The sequence below is a fragment of the Triturus cristatus genome, chromosome 10 (genome assembly GCF_964204655.1).
Source record: "Triturus cristatus chromosome 10, aTriCri1.1, whole genome shotgun sequence".
NCBI lineage: Eukaryota > Metazoa > Chordata > Amphibia > Caudata > Salamandridae > Triturus > Triturus cristatus.
This window is the reverse complement of record NC_140593.1, coordinates 1,122,251,048-1,122,266,697: the sequence shown is the minus strand read 5'-3', so window position 1 is coordinate 1,122,266,697 and position 15,650 is coordinate 1,122,251,048. Positions and strand designations below refer to the sequence as shown.

General features: G+C 42.5%; 1 protein-coding gene across 1 annotated transcript in view; it reads right to left on the bottom strand.

Moving 5' to 3' along the window:
- Positions 1 to 15,650, bottom strand: part of LOC146796679 (uncharacterized) — a 482,771-nt gene that overhangs the window by 325,538 nt on the left and 141,583 nt on the right. Inside the window, exon 90 of the mRNA XM_085631367.1 lies at positions 686 to 798. Coding sequence (XP_085487493.1) covers positions 686 to 798 — 113 coding nt within the window. The remainder of the gene's footprint in view (positions 1 to 685; positions 799 to 15,650) is intronic.

The following is a 15,650-nucleotide window of genomic DNA, read 5'->3' as shown; positions in this document are numbered from 1 at the left end:
ATGGTAAGGAAGTTGTGATGCAGGTAGCCTTTCACTGGTCATTGCACACCAGTGATTGCCCCACACTCGTGCATAACATCAAAAAGTTATCGACTATTTGGCTAATGTGCCGTTCCCTAATGTTTATACCGTGGACCTCAGATATGTGCACATTCCTCTTAGGTCCATCTATTGTGATTTGGGATCTTGGTAGCAGAAAAGACACACAAACTTGTATCTTGAATGGAAACAGTGCACTGTGGAATATCCTAAATATGTGACAGAGTATTCCATTATTGACGGTATCAAATATAAGCGGATCCTATAAACAATGGTTGATAAGGCTGTTAATGTGATAGCCCCTAAAGCACACTGGTCATTCTAGTTATCTGGTGAATAATTGCGAGAGGATGTGACCAGGATAGTGTTTTCATCTCGCTCCCTTACATGTTTTATATCATATTTCTGTAATAGACATAGATTTGCGAATTATATTGTACACACCAATATAAACTAACATTTCCTTCTATCACACCTCGGACCCTGCAATTATGGATTACCCGCAATTTTCCATAGTAAATTAAAAGATAAATGTCATGACCACAGGTCCTGTTAACCTGCAATTGTATGCATTATTATTGTTTTAAGTGAGCAGATATTTGTACAAGCTGTGTGAAGTTTTGGAAGGGGAAAGGGATTATCTTACCGTATTCAGCTTCTGGTTGAACAGGACGAGATCTGAAAATGTGGCCTGTAATACGAATTTCCCAACATTGTTGTCCACCCAGTCTTTGAAAGACACAGTTTCACAGGCAACACCTATTTAGAAACGAAGTTGTAAAATGTTATTATAAGTGACTAAAAGCGATACCCACAGGCATGTGTAGATATGTGTACATTCAATACTGTGTATAGTTTTCAGGGAATGGAAATACGAGTACAACTTTTTAGAGGGCCGCTCCAGGTCACTGCAAGAGCAGGTGAGTGCCAAATTACCAGTAATGCAAGCAGCACTGTAAACATTGTTTTTGTTTAATAAGTGAGCTTATATCCCGTCTACAAAATGATAAACGTATTATCTGGTAGAGACTCTCTCTCTCTCTCTTCTCTCTCTCTCTCTCTCTCTCTCTCTCTCTCTCTCTCTATATATATATATATATATATATATATATATATATTCACTGAAAAAACCATAGGTTTCAGGGGCGTTATAGTTAGCTGGACATTTCCCTCGTAGAAAACCCTAGAAATTTCCCTGTTATAGTTAGTTCAGCTAACTATAACTCGCGCCCCCGCAATGCACTGCTGATGACGTCACATATTACATCACTCATGACATGGTCAGTGACATCACTGATGACATCACTGATGACATCACTGATGCCATCATCCATTGAGTATGTGTTTCTGAACAGTTTTATTATGTTTAATATATATAGGGAAAGGCCTGTTGAAGAATAAGTGGGTGTACAAGTGTGTGAATGGATGATTTTCTAGGTGCACAACTGACTCTATAAGTGAGTCATTAAATGTATCTTACTGCAGACTAGTGACTAAACTGTGTGAATGTCTTTATGGTTCTGTGTGTTGGTGTATAAGTGGCTCTATGGTTTTGTGAATAGCTATATGAGTGTCTATATGGGTTATTGATTGGTTGTCTGAGTATCTGTATGGGTGCCTGAGTGTTTGTGTGGGTAGGGTGTGTGTGACTCTGTGACTAGATGTGTGAGTGGGTGATTCAGTGGGTGCATAGTTTTAAGAGTGCATCTGTGATGGACTGTATGGTTGGGCGAGTGTACGTATGGGTGTGTTAGTGATTGAATGTATATCTCAGTTGTACATGTGTCAGTAACTACATATGTGAAACGCAGTGTATATGTGTGTAAGAGTATATAACTATCTATATGTGAGAGTGTGTGATTTTGGGAGTGGCTGTATGCACCATACTGCAATGATATCTGTGTCATGTGCTGTTTATTTTTCTGCAGGAAGACACAGAATGTGTTAGTATTTTTATGAGTAAGTGAACTTGAGTACGTTTAACTGTATAGGTGAGTAAATTGGACTGTGATTAATTATTTGCAAGACTGACTAGATGTGTCAGTACCTCAATGGATGATTGGTGGTGTGTGAGTGTCTATATAGGTATATAAATGCACAGAGTGACTGTAAGTATGAGTGACTGTACAGGTGAGTGAGTGGACATGTATGTAGACCTAAAAGTCAATGAGTGGGCGAGTAGTTATTGGTATTGGAGTAACTATGGTTGTCAAAATGGCCGTCTGAAATATTGAGTCGGTGTATCAAAGGTTATATTAGGGTGTGAGAAGATGTACTAATTTATCACATGGATGACGTCATCAGTGATGTCATCAGTGATGTCATCAGTGATGTCATCAGTGATGTCACTGACCATGTCATGAGTGATGTAATATGTGACGTCATCAGCAGTGCATTGCGGGGGCGCGAGTTATAGTTAGCTGAACTAACTATAACAGGGGAATTTCTAGGGTTTTCTATGAGGGAAATGTCCAGCTAACTATAACGCCCCTGAAACCTATGTTTTTTTCAGTGAATTTCTAAGGTTTTTTTAAATGCTAATTCCTAACTATAACGTGCCTGAAACCTAGGGTTTTTTCAGTGAATTTCAAAGGTTTTTTAAATGCTAATTCCTAACTATAACGTGCATGAAACCTATGGTTTTTTCAGTGAATTTCAAAGGTTTTTTAAATGCTAATTCCTATCTATAACTTATCTCTAAAGATATCATGAAAAGCATTGTTTTTTAAAAGTAGGGTGCACATTAGTTTTGTGGAAAAGCATCTTTGTGATTGGTTAAGAAAAAGCAGTTTCAACGTGGAGTACATATCATAGGATAAAATTTGCTCAGCTCAACCACACCTGCTACTTGCATTTGGAAGGCACTGTTCGAACTTAAAACAATCGTCAACTTTTAACCTGCACGTGTCGTTAAATATTCAAGAAAATGTTACAAAAAATATCGTTAAGTTTTAAAAAATTGATGAACTTTTAACCTGCACGTGTTGTAGAATGTTCTAGAAAGTGTGTTGATAGAATACGTTGCACTTCTGACTTCTATGTGTTGTTGAATATTAAAAAAACAGTTCATATGGAAAATTAAAAAGAAACCAATAGAGAAGTTTTGAAACCTAAAAGAATCAAGGAACTATTCTAATGTATTCTTTACATGTATTTATGTGTGCAGCAATAAAATTATAGATACAACAGCACTAGGAAGAGGAAGAAGCAGGGAGTGGGGGGAGGGGGGGAGATGGGCAGAATGGCACACATGCACAATTAAGTACAACACACATATAGACTAACAATGGCCAAAATGAAACACACCAACAAGGAGCACAAGTCACACAACCCGCCAACATCAAACCACTGAACGAGCATAGAAGTGAAAACCACACTGCATTCATACAGGATGTGTACAAAGGCCAGTCGTTGGTGTTGTGGGATGTCTGCGACCGTGGTCATCATGGATGAGATGCCCAGCATGTGGCACATGGTCGAGTTCACTGTGTGTTATGTTGCCAAACGGCTGCTCCTCCCTCCCACGAGCCCCCACACTTTTGTACGGTGCGCTGTTGTATCTCGTGCACTCGTACGGCACACCATTGTAATGCCTATTTGCGCATGTCCTGCTACATTCCAACTACAACATCACAGTGCCGTTTGGAGGTGGTGCATGCCACTTTACAACATCGACTGCTGCGGCTCTTGTAGCAGGCCACACCAGAACACAGACACACTTACCGCACTTCCTGTACACAGACATGTCCGAGACACCCCGTTCCCCTTGCCGGATAGGCACACCCCTGCACTGACCTGTGAACCCCAGACCAGCACACGCCAGTTGTGCATGCAGGAGGATGCGTGCGTAGCTACACATCTAGGCTCACTGCCAACGCTGAGGTGACAGCACACTGTGATGTTGCAGGGCTCGTGCCTATCATGCTAAGACAATGACCACAGGGACACACTTACTAAGATGTGGGTTTGGGGGGCATTGGCGGTCCTGGAGTTGTTGAGATGAGTCTTCTGGCCCTCATGGGTATCCCTGTATCATGCTCATTGACTCTATGGCACCTGTGGGTGTTCTGGTGTGGCTCTTGGCTGTGTTCCCTTTCATGTTGCAGGTAGTTGTCCTGCTTAACACCAGCAGAAAGCAGGTGTAAAATCCCTGGTGCTAATGTGTCTTATCGCCGGAATTTGTTTCGCATTGCAATTGGTGTGAAAGTTGTGATGTGATTTTTTTCTTGTGCAGAACAATATACGAACTGTGGTAAATAAAATTCCTTTACCTGGACTTAATTTGATACAGAAACATAATAAAATAGCTCAGTAAAATGAGAGGCAGAATCCGTGGTATTAGAGGTTCGGAATGGGCCTTATTCCAATGATCGATTATAATCGGTTGCTCCAAGTTCCATCACCACGGAGGTTCAGGAAGTGAAGTACATACTTTATTGACAAGAAGTAACTTTTATAGTACATACATTACAATGAAGCGAATGCAGTAGGCGTAACAATTGATAAGGAAAATGACGATTTATCTGCGTAACCAAAAATGGGTGTAATAAGGAGTAAAAAGGAACATAATTGGTTATGATGTCACATATAGGTGGATCTATAAGATAATACTTGGCATAGATGCGCGCGCAGCAGCATGACGTGTAATTGACGTGCAACTAGGGGGTGAAGGGGACTTGACATTTAGCTCTACATGTGGAGACAAAAAGTCTGGGGGGTCAAGTCAACCTAATCCCAAATCATATCTAACATCCTATGTTTAAAGAACTATGTTATCCAAAAAAGAAGGACTCTCGGACAGAATCTGTTCTATACTGACTGTGCGTGCGTGTACAAGCGTCTAAGTGTCTACACTGAATGCGAGGGGGTAGGAATATTCCATGGTAACAGGACTATGAATTACTTGCATAAGTTCAGAGAAGCCGAGCCTTTGCTCAGTAGCTGGAAGAATGTTTACTTAAGCTGCTAGACAGGAATGCATCGGCTAAGGAGTGAAGCAGATAATTCGAAGGTGAAATACAGTTCTTGGCAGAGAATAGGCTGATGTCAGGCTTCGTGAGCCGCGCAGAGAATGAGACAAAGTTCATGGTCACAGATGCAGGCTCAGACTCGAGTTTTCAGAGGCAGAAAGCAAGAGGAGTTTGATGACAGAATCAGGGCCTACTTGCCTGGACTGTAAAATGGCATAAGTGAACCATATAAAGCCGGTGGCCTTTCATATTTAGGAATGGAATATCCGGCCTATTCATGGCGGATCTGACAGATGACATGTTGACGGTGGACGCACATGTATTTGCGTCTTCATAACTGGAACTGGAGGGAACATACATGTACTTGTGACATGCTCATAGAACCGTTGGGGTCCAAGATAGGGGACATAACTGACCAGAAAAATCCATATTTCCACATTCCCTCCTTGTCCCCTACTTGCCCGTCAAGAGATATCAATCTTCATTAATCCATTGATCTGTTCATATAGCATCATTTGTTCTTCTTTCTTCTTCCGTGACGAATGAAATCTTGGTGGTGGAATACACGATGTGGTACACAGACCACAGATCGCTGGTCCACATTGTAGACATAGACAGCAACTGAATAGTATGAGAAGGCCAATACCTAGGAAGGATAAAACTCTCCATCCCCAGGCTGATATCACATTCCAAAACCAACTGGACCAAGTCCAAGTGCCTGGGTTCTGGTGTATCTGGTTTACAATCTTATGAAGGCGAGTGATGGCTTTATATACAGATGGCGAATTTTCTGGTATGAATACGCAGCAGCTTGATCCGATGACCCTACAAGCTCCGCCCCTATCAGCCAGGATGACGTCAAGGACAAGACGATTTTGAAGCACAACAATCCGCATAGCAGACTGCTCTTCCGTTAAATTGCCTAAGGCGGAAATAGTCTCATTCACTACCGCTTCAAGGGTTCTAGTTAATCTACGTATCAGCTTACTATTAGTAACAGTACCTATATAGGGAAAGATGCCTTTATTAAAATCTACATACTTGTCCCATGCCGTCTCAGTGTAATCGACAATGGGGAGATCTCTCCGCTCTCTGTTGTGTACTAAATGAATATTTCTGTAATAATCAGGAGGAGCTAGGAAAACAGGTGGCAAAAGGAATGCAATGTAGCAGGTACCATCCCAATCTAGAGGTAGACGCATATATGCAGTCTGACCACATATAAAGTAGGAGTGGCGATAAGCTCTAAATGAAGATTTGCCTTGATCACTGAATTCTACTATAGTAGTGCATTTACTATGGCCCATATGTATGGAACCAACCTTTCTTACACACAATTCACCCTTCGCTGGGAATACTGACATGGTGGGCAAAACTAGTTCAACTTCGGATACGACATTTAGAATCATGAGATTAGGTATAAAATTACCTAATCCATATACTTCATTTTCTAGATCAGTTCCTGTTCTTTTGGGGCGACCCTCCTTGTCAGGGTAGCAGACCTTGAGTAAAACTAGGTTCAGGTTTCCCCATACCCAATGATCTTGGTAAACTGCTGTGTCTGAGTCTATGGAATTGATTAAACTAAACCATGCTCCACAGGAGCCATTATGTGTAAATGGGTGTGGAAAGAATGGCAGGACTCCTTCATAATTCTGATAGGGAGGGAGCCGACCACACACCCAACAATTAGTAGCATTACTAGTCTGATGGGAATGATGTAACATACTAATGAAAGTGTTATTGCGCAGCGCAAGTCTATAAGACAATTCATGCGGAGGTAAGTCACTAAAAGAATGTTCAGCAGTAACATTATAAATATGTCTAGAAATAGGGTAATATATGTGCAACAATATACTTGCAGTAATTATTAAAAGACTCAAGAAAAACAAGATTAATAATGTCACTATGCAGTGGCTACGCAGTGATTTACAATACGCCTGTCGTTTCAACATTTTCCGGGTATTTTCTCTACTCAGGTCCAAGGGATACATGTCAGAGACAATTCAACCGCTTCACCTTGGAGAGGACTTAAACAATCAAATTGCTCGACTTGTTGGGCCTAAGCTTTAGTTTGTAGTGTTCAGAGTTATTCTGTTCAACAAAAGGAAGTTTTGAATCAGTCTGTGCGGGAGTGCAGGGCACAATGTCTATATCCGAGGATAGTCCATGAAATTTCTTGATATGACTTGAATGAATCCAGCCCTTGCGGCCCTCGATCTTCACGGCTGTCCTTGTAGTGAGCAGAACCAACTTGGGTGTCTTCCACCTGAGCTCCAGCTGAGTCTTTCGGTCGAAATTTCTCACAAATACGAGATCACCCGGAACTACGTCATGGGGTTTCACCTCAGTGTTGTCGGGAAAGGCTGCAGCTACCTGTGAACGACAAGATTGTAGTGCAGACATCAAGGAAGCCAAGTAATCTGTCAGCATATTACAGTCAATATCAGTTATTTTGCGTGGTATAGGCGTCCCCCACATATTTGGTGGTCTGCCGAAGATCACCTCATACGGGGATAGCCCTGTTCGAGAGTGTGCTACCATTCTCATGTAAAAGAGTGCAACTGGTAACGCTACTACCCAGTCGACACCTTTCTCTCTGCATATTTTGGACAATCTGATTTTCAGTATCTGGTTATGTCTTTCTACGAGACCTGCTGCCTCGGGGTGTCGGACACAGTGGAATTTCCACTGATATCCTAACAGAAGTGAAACGTGTTTCATTAATTCGGATGAGAACGGCTGGCCGTTATCTGAGTGAACAACACGTGGTAAACCGTATCGTGGGAAGAATTCTCGAACCAACTGTTTGGCAGTAGTCGGGGCAGTGTAATCTGAAACCGGGTATGCCTCCGTCCAACGGGACAGAGCGCAGACAACTACGAGAACATATTTGAATCCTCGACATCGTTCCATCTGGATATAATCCATCTGGAGTACTTCAAAAGGGTGATTAGGAGGATGAAATCCACCTTGTTCTACGGGAACACTTTTTCCTGGATTGAACTGGCAACAGATCATACAGGTACGGACCTTTTGTTTGGCTGCTGCTCGTAAATGTTTATTAAACCAAATGTGTTGAATGCTATCTAGCATAGCTTTTTCTCCTAGATGCGCTGGACTATGTATAGTGTTAATTATAACTTGGACCATTGAATCAGGAAGGAACCATACAGACTTTTCCTTCATCATCCATCCTTGGTCCGTTTGGATCCCTCCTAATTCAGTCCATTTCTTTATTTCGTCTGGTGTAGCATGTGTCTGTATGTCAATTACGTCAAGAGTAGGATCTTTAACTGTCATACAATGTGTCGGTGTCGGGACTATTGTCTTTGTCATGTCGGGGGTTTGAGTTTGAGCAGTCTGTTTAGCTGTTCTGTCGGCTAGATCATTGCCTTGGGAAGTGATATCAGTAACCTTCGTATGAGCCTTACATTTCATAATTGATATTGCAGTGGGTAGATGTATTGCATCTAATAAGGCATGAATGAGGGGTCCGTGCTGAATGTGGGCACCGTGGGAAGTTAAATAACCTCTCTCTCGCCACAGCACGCCGAAGTCATGTACAACTCCGAATGCATAACGTGAATCAGTGTATATGTTGACTTTTTTATTCGTGGCTTGAATACAGGCTTGTGTCAGAGCGATGAGCTCTGCGGCTTGAGCTGACAAAGTATTTATACGATTAGTTTCAATGACTTCAGTATCGGTTGTGACTGCGTAAGCGGCCACTAACTCTCCTGTACTTGTTCTCATACATGAACCATCTACATACAATGTCAGGTCTGGATCTGACAATGGGACATCGGTTAAGTCTTGTCTGGGTTTTGTCGTTATTGTAATAACTTCAATACAGTCATGGGCTAGTGGGTCTGTTCCGGTTACTGGCAAAAGTGTGGCCGGATTCAATGTGTTACAGCGTCTGATTTCTATATGTGGCTGAAACAATGTAAGTTCGTATCCTGTAAGTCGCGCTATAGTCAAGTGTTGTGTTTGCGTTCTATTTACAAGAACCTCTACTGCATGTGGTACTTGAACTGTCAATGGATGTCCTAACACTATGGCATCGCTTTGTCTGATTGCTAAAGCTGTCGCTGCTACTGATTTCAGGCATGCAGGCAAAGCCTGAGCTACGGGATCTAATGTACTAGAAAAATAAGCACATGGTTTGTGTGCTCCTGCTTGTTCCTGTGTGAGTACTGACAAGGCAGTACCTTCGCGTTCTGTAACAAAGAGTGTAAACTGTTTTCTGTAACATGGCGTTGCTAAAACAGGTGCTTGACATAAAGCTTTCTTTAGGCTTTCAAAAGCTTGTGTATGTTCCTGAGTCCAAGGGAGAACAGTCGATGTGGCTGCCTCCTGTGTGGTTAACTGAATGAGTGGTTTTGCTAGAAATGCATACTGAGGGATCCACTGCCTACAATATGAAGTGAGGCCTATGAAAGCCCGCACCTCCTTTTGTGTCTTGGGTATTGGCATGTTAGCTATTAACTGAATGCGGTCCGGTGTAAGCTGCCTTCCCTCCTTGGACAGCGAGTGTCCAAGATAAACAACTCGCTGGACACAGAATTGCAGCTTAGAAGGGGACACCTTGTGCCCCTTTTCGGCTAGAAATTGTAAAACTGTCAGTGATGCTTTTTCACATTCCGGTTCGCTTCTAGCGGTGATCAACAGATCATCGACATATTGAAGCAAGGCAGTGTTAACTGGCATGTGGATACTGTCAAGTTCTCGTTTCAGTGCTTGGCTATAGATGCTGGGGCTTTCTGTAAATCCTTGAGGTGCGCGTGAGAATTTAAAGCTACGCCCATTTAAACTAAATCCGAACAAATATTGGCTTTCCGGATCTATTGGGACGCTGAAAAAGGCATTCTTGAGATCAATTACAGTAAAGAATGTTGCTTCGGAATCAATAGCTGTCAGTAATGACGAGATATCTGGGACCACAGGAAATTGTGGCACAATGCATTTGTTTATCTCGCGCAGATCAATAACCAATCGATATACTGGCGGGGCCTTAGGATCTGTTCGTTTAAGAATCGGAATTATCGGTGAATTACATACATTGGAGTCTGTTTCTACAACTACTCCTTGGGCAATGAGCTCGTTAATGATTTGTAGTAAAGCCACTACAGCATCTGGTGGTAACTTGTATTGTCGCATTCGTGGTAGCACCACTCCTGCCTTTAATGTGACTCGATATGGTGTAATATTCATGCAACCAACATCAGTAGGGCCTCGTGCCCATAGATGTGTAGGTAAAGTCTGCAGTCGGGGATCCATGTCTCTAGACACATAGTGACCTTTAAAATCACGTAAAAACAACCTTACTCCTTCCGGAGAACAACATATTATGGCTCCTAGAGCTTTCAGTGTTTTTATTCCTAGCAAGTTTTCTGGACATGATTTAGTAAGCAATAAATCTGTAGTTCGGGTCAGAGGTCCTATCGTAAGTGGAAGAGGCTGTGATACTTCATTAACAATAGGTTTTCCTGAAAAACCAAGGGAAATATTCTGAGAGCCTGAGAGGGGTGCCCCTGGAACTTCACTACGTTTTATAGTTGTTCGACTTGCCCCTGTATCGAGTAAAAATTTTCTATCTTGGCCTAATAATTCACTATGTACATAAGGTCCTTCTTGATCTACAGGAATCTAGATAAGGGGTAAGTCAACTTCCCTCTCTAGGCTAGTTCATGCGTAACGCTGATACTCAGGATATTCATACTGTGCGGTCTGATACATTTGTCGTGTTGTTGTCTGTGTGGCAGCAACAGGCAACGGTGGTGCAGCTGGCACAAACTGTATTGGCTGTTGTGCGGCTGGCATGGCCTGTGCATGCTGCAGGGCTCCTTGTTCATTCTGATCTTGTCTGAGTGGCCGTGATCTTTCTTGTGTTTTACCTATGGCGATATTATGTTTTAAAACTGGACAGTCGTGTACGTAATGACCTGGCTTTTTACAATAATTGCATGTCCCTTTTACAGGTCCTGCTGAATCGGGATGTGTCATACCCTTTTTATGTCCTTCAGCTGGAACTGTCTGGGAAACTAGCATTTTCATTTTCGTGTCTTTCATGCGTCTGTGTTCATGTTCTTGTTCCTCTCTAATTCTATTGTGATGGTACTGTAACATTTGTAACATTTGTGATGGAGTGTTACCTTGCCAGGTACTCTCGAATTTTAATACTCTATTCTTTACTGGGGGCAGGGCATTTTCTACTAATTTTGTTACAAACAGATGCGGGTATGATTCGCTACTTGCTTTTATGCCACTATTTATACCAAAACATTTTTCGAATCGGGCATAGTAATCACTAGTGTCTTCATCTTGCTTCTGTTTACAGGCTGAAATTGTACCCCAATCTTCCTTTTTCGTAGTTAATAAACGTGGCAGTACCTGTACTAATAAACCTGGTAATGCTTTAGTTTTATCCCCCAGTCCTGCTCCTGCAGTTCGGGCCTTTTCTTCCGCTTCTAACACTGACCATTCTATCTTTTGGTCTCCTACCTCCCACTCTTTTTCCTTGAGTTTCTCATAAATGCCAGCAGGCATCAATACCTTTAATATTGTCATAATGTCGGGATAGGTATACTCTCCCATGAGTAACATGTCTTTAATTTCTCGGTGAAAACCCGCTGGATCTTTGTCATGACTGGGTACCACTTTCTTCATTTGTAACAATTCTATTTTCGATATGGGCGTATATACAAATACGCGCTTAAACTCGTTGTCCTCGCCCTTTATTGGGTGCACTTCTCGTAAGGGATTCTGTCTATCCATGTGATACGTGGTTCTTTCCTTGACGGGCAATGAGACATGCTCTGCGCATACAAAAAGAATATACTGCTTTCTTGATTCTAGAATTTCATTAATTAATTTAGTACTTGCACCTCTCCATTTATTCATAAGCAATTCAGTCAATATGTCAGGTAAGGGACCAGGGTCCGAATGCTGACTCCGATATAGTATAATGAGTTGTTGAATCATATAAATCCCAACTAACCTCTGTTCATCTGGGGTGAGATTCAAAAATGTGCGTACTACTGTATCATCACTATATTTTCCGGGACTGTCCACCCAATGGACAGCTGCCCTGGCTAAATCTTGTTCATCCATAGAATCGAGAAAATGATAACCCCTTCGTTCTCGGAGTAGTTTGTCGGCGGTTTGGAACGAATGCTCGTTAGACCTTATATTAATTATAGGTATTTGGAAATTCCTGTTATTATCTGGACATATCGGACGTGTCGAGACAGTAAGACATCTATTACTATTACAAGATCTTCCTCTACCTACATAGGCTATGGTGTCCGACTGTCTCGCGGGCAGTCCTGACCCTTCTTCCTCGCTTTGTTCAAACTCGTCTACCTCTAATCTTTCTTCGTGTAGGCGTTCTATTTCTTTACGGATCTTTCGGCACATGGCTATTATACAATTTTGCTTATCATGTCTCCCTTCTGATATATTCTGGCTCCATCTGGTAAGAATTTGCATTGCTTCCGGGTCTACCCCCGGTCGGTCTTGATTTCTGATCACACAATTTATGAGGAAACGTAACAGTTCCCCCTGTATCTCTACTTTCTGGTATTCCATAGCTCTGTTAATACATTCTGGATCTCGCCCTGTTTGGATAAAATGATATATTTTATCTAGATGCGCAGTCATTCCTGGTAACTTCCCTAAATACACTGCGGCTCGTCTGATACGCAATGATGCCAGGGTCATTTCGTCCTCTTTACCGGGCACCGGGTCATATCTACAATCTATAAGAAGTTCCTTAAGCGTACGGGCACTTATGAGTTTGGGTGTACGTGAATGTGCTGACTCTTGAAAAGTAAGTTTATTTATTCTGGGTGGCGTAGAAAAAATATTGGTAGCACCTCCCGTGGCCCCATCTGGGGTGTCGGGTGTGAAAGGATTCGTCGGACGTGACACAGCAACTATAGGTGTGGACACAGCTATAGAAGTAGCTGTAGGAACAGATGTGCTTGCCGGAACTTGTGACTCGATTTGTTGCTGTAGGGATACCGGTGCTGGATCTTGGCGTTGGATCTCCCTGGTATGCGGTCTATGTGGGGCGGAATTAGCATACTCGGGAGCTGCGTCATCTAAATATGAGGAAAGAAAAACATCTTCTGCGGTTCTAGGATGCCCCTTAGGATGTACCTTTATTGGGAATAATGGGGGTGGCAAGTCTTTCGGTGTTTCTGGAGTAGCCTTAGGTAATCCTTCGGCCAGAAGGGGATACATACCATTCATAAGGGCATTTCTTTGCCTATCTACTTGTTCTGATTTCACTCGGATACCTTCCTCAATTAATAGATTTTCTCGAACTTTATTGGAATTCTCTTTACTCTTCTCTTCCTGTCTACGTGCTTTTTCTGTACGTCTATGAGATTCTTTACGCCATAACTCAACGGCGTCTTTCTGTGACTGTCTGACCTTCCTTTTCCATAACTCTTCCTCGACTTTCATGATGCACTCTGCATCCCAGGTCCCCGCTGCGGGCCACCTCTGACTTTCTGGTAATCCCTTGGTGTAGTCTACCCATAAATCAAGAAATAATATAGCGTCTAAGCCATGTTTGTGATACATGAAGTGCCCTGGAGTATCCCTAGGAGGAATAGGGACGGCTTCTTCGAGAACCCCTTTTCTAGTAGTGATCTGTCTTAATTTCGAAAAGAGCGGCATATTGACAACTGATCCGATACTTAATCTTGAACACACTTAATACAAAAGCACAATAATGAACAACCATTCATACCACAATATGCAGGACGTTTTTAAACACATTAAACATTAAACACATTTTTTAACCTTTAAAATAAACAACAATGGTGATCGTCTGCATAACTAATCACCAAGATAATTCTTGACAATAACTAGATACTTCGGAATACTTGATATACTGCTAAACAGTACAGATACACTGCTAGAACAGTGCAGACCGGATTTGTGTACCCAAACCCGTCTTGACCGGCACAACCTATGTGCACGTCAGAAATGCCTCCCCAGTAATGGTACTCACCGGGTAGCTTCGGAAACGGAAGGCCTCGGTAACTTGAACTTGAACCGGACTGGACTCGACTCGACTCGTCGGAAACTGGACTTGACTTCGAACTGGTGGGTCTCTGTATACCTCGGATCTTGCTCTCTCAGCTAGGCTCTGGTCGGGATACTTCGCACTTCTCACCGCCTCGTCTGGGTGTTGATCGCAGTCTCAGTCGCCCCCGCTTGACCGGAGGGAGATACAGGAAATCCTGCTGGTACGCGTTATTGTCCGTCCAGCTGTGGCAGGAGACCGGGCCTGCAACTCACCGCCGGCGCGTGAGATGAGAAAGTGTCCCTGTTCGGGCGCCATTCATGTGGTAAATAAAATTCCTTTACCTGGACTTAATTTGATACAGAAACATAATAAAATAGCTCAGTAAAATGAGAGGCAGAATCCGTGGTATTAGAGGTTCGGAATGGGCTTTATTCCAATGATCGATTATAATCGGTTGCTCCAAGTTCCATCACCACGGAGGTTCAGGAAGTGAAGTACATACTTTATTGACAAGAAGTAACTTTTATAGTACATACATTACAATGAAGCGAATGCAGTAGGCGTAACAATTGATAAGGAAAATGACGATTTATCTGCGTAACCAAAAATGGGTGTAATAAGGAGTAAAAAGGAACATAATTGGTTATGATGTCACATATAGGTGGATCTATAAGATAATACTTGGCATAGATGCGCGCGCAGCAGCATGACGTGTAATTGACGTGCAACTAGGGGGTGAAGGGGACTTGACATTTAGCTCTACATGTGGAGACAAAAAGTCTGGGGGGTCAAGTCAACCTAATCCCAAATCATATCTAACATCCTATGTTTAAAGAACTATGTTATCCAAAAAAGAAGGACTCTCGGACAGAATCTGTTCTATACTGACTGTGCGTGCGTGTACAAGCGTCTAAGTGTCTACACTGAATGCGAGGGGGTAGGAATATTCCATGGTAACAGGACTATGAATTACTTGCATAAGGGCAGAGAAGCCGAGCCTTTGCTCAGTAGCTGGAAGAATGTTTACTTAAGCTGCTAGACAGGAATGCATCGGCTAAGGAGTGAAGCAGATAATTCGAAGGTGAAATACAGTTCTTGGCAGAGAATAGGCTGATGTCAGGCTTCGTGAGCCGCGCAGAGAATGAGACAAAGTTCATGGTCACAGATGCAGGCTCAGACTCGAGTTTTCAGAGGCAGAAAGCAAGAGGAGTTTGATGACAGAATCAGGGCCTACTTGCCTGGACTGTAAAATGGCATAAGTGAACCATATAAAGCCGGTGGCCTTTCATATTTAGGAATGGAATATCCGGCCTATTCATGGCGGATCTGACAAATGACATGTTGACGGTGGACGCACATGTATTTGCGTCTTCATAACTGGAACTGGAGGGAACATACATGTACTTGTGACATGCTCATAGAACCGTTGGGGTCCAAGATAGGGGACATAACTGACCAGAAAAATCCATATTTCCACAGAACTGAGCAGTGCATCTCGTCAAGATCCAGCACCTGACGCACTATTCCCAATCAATATCAATACAATGAGATTTCTTAATAGATTTTGTGTGTACACTGTAAGTGCAGCCAATACC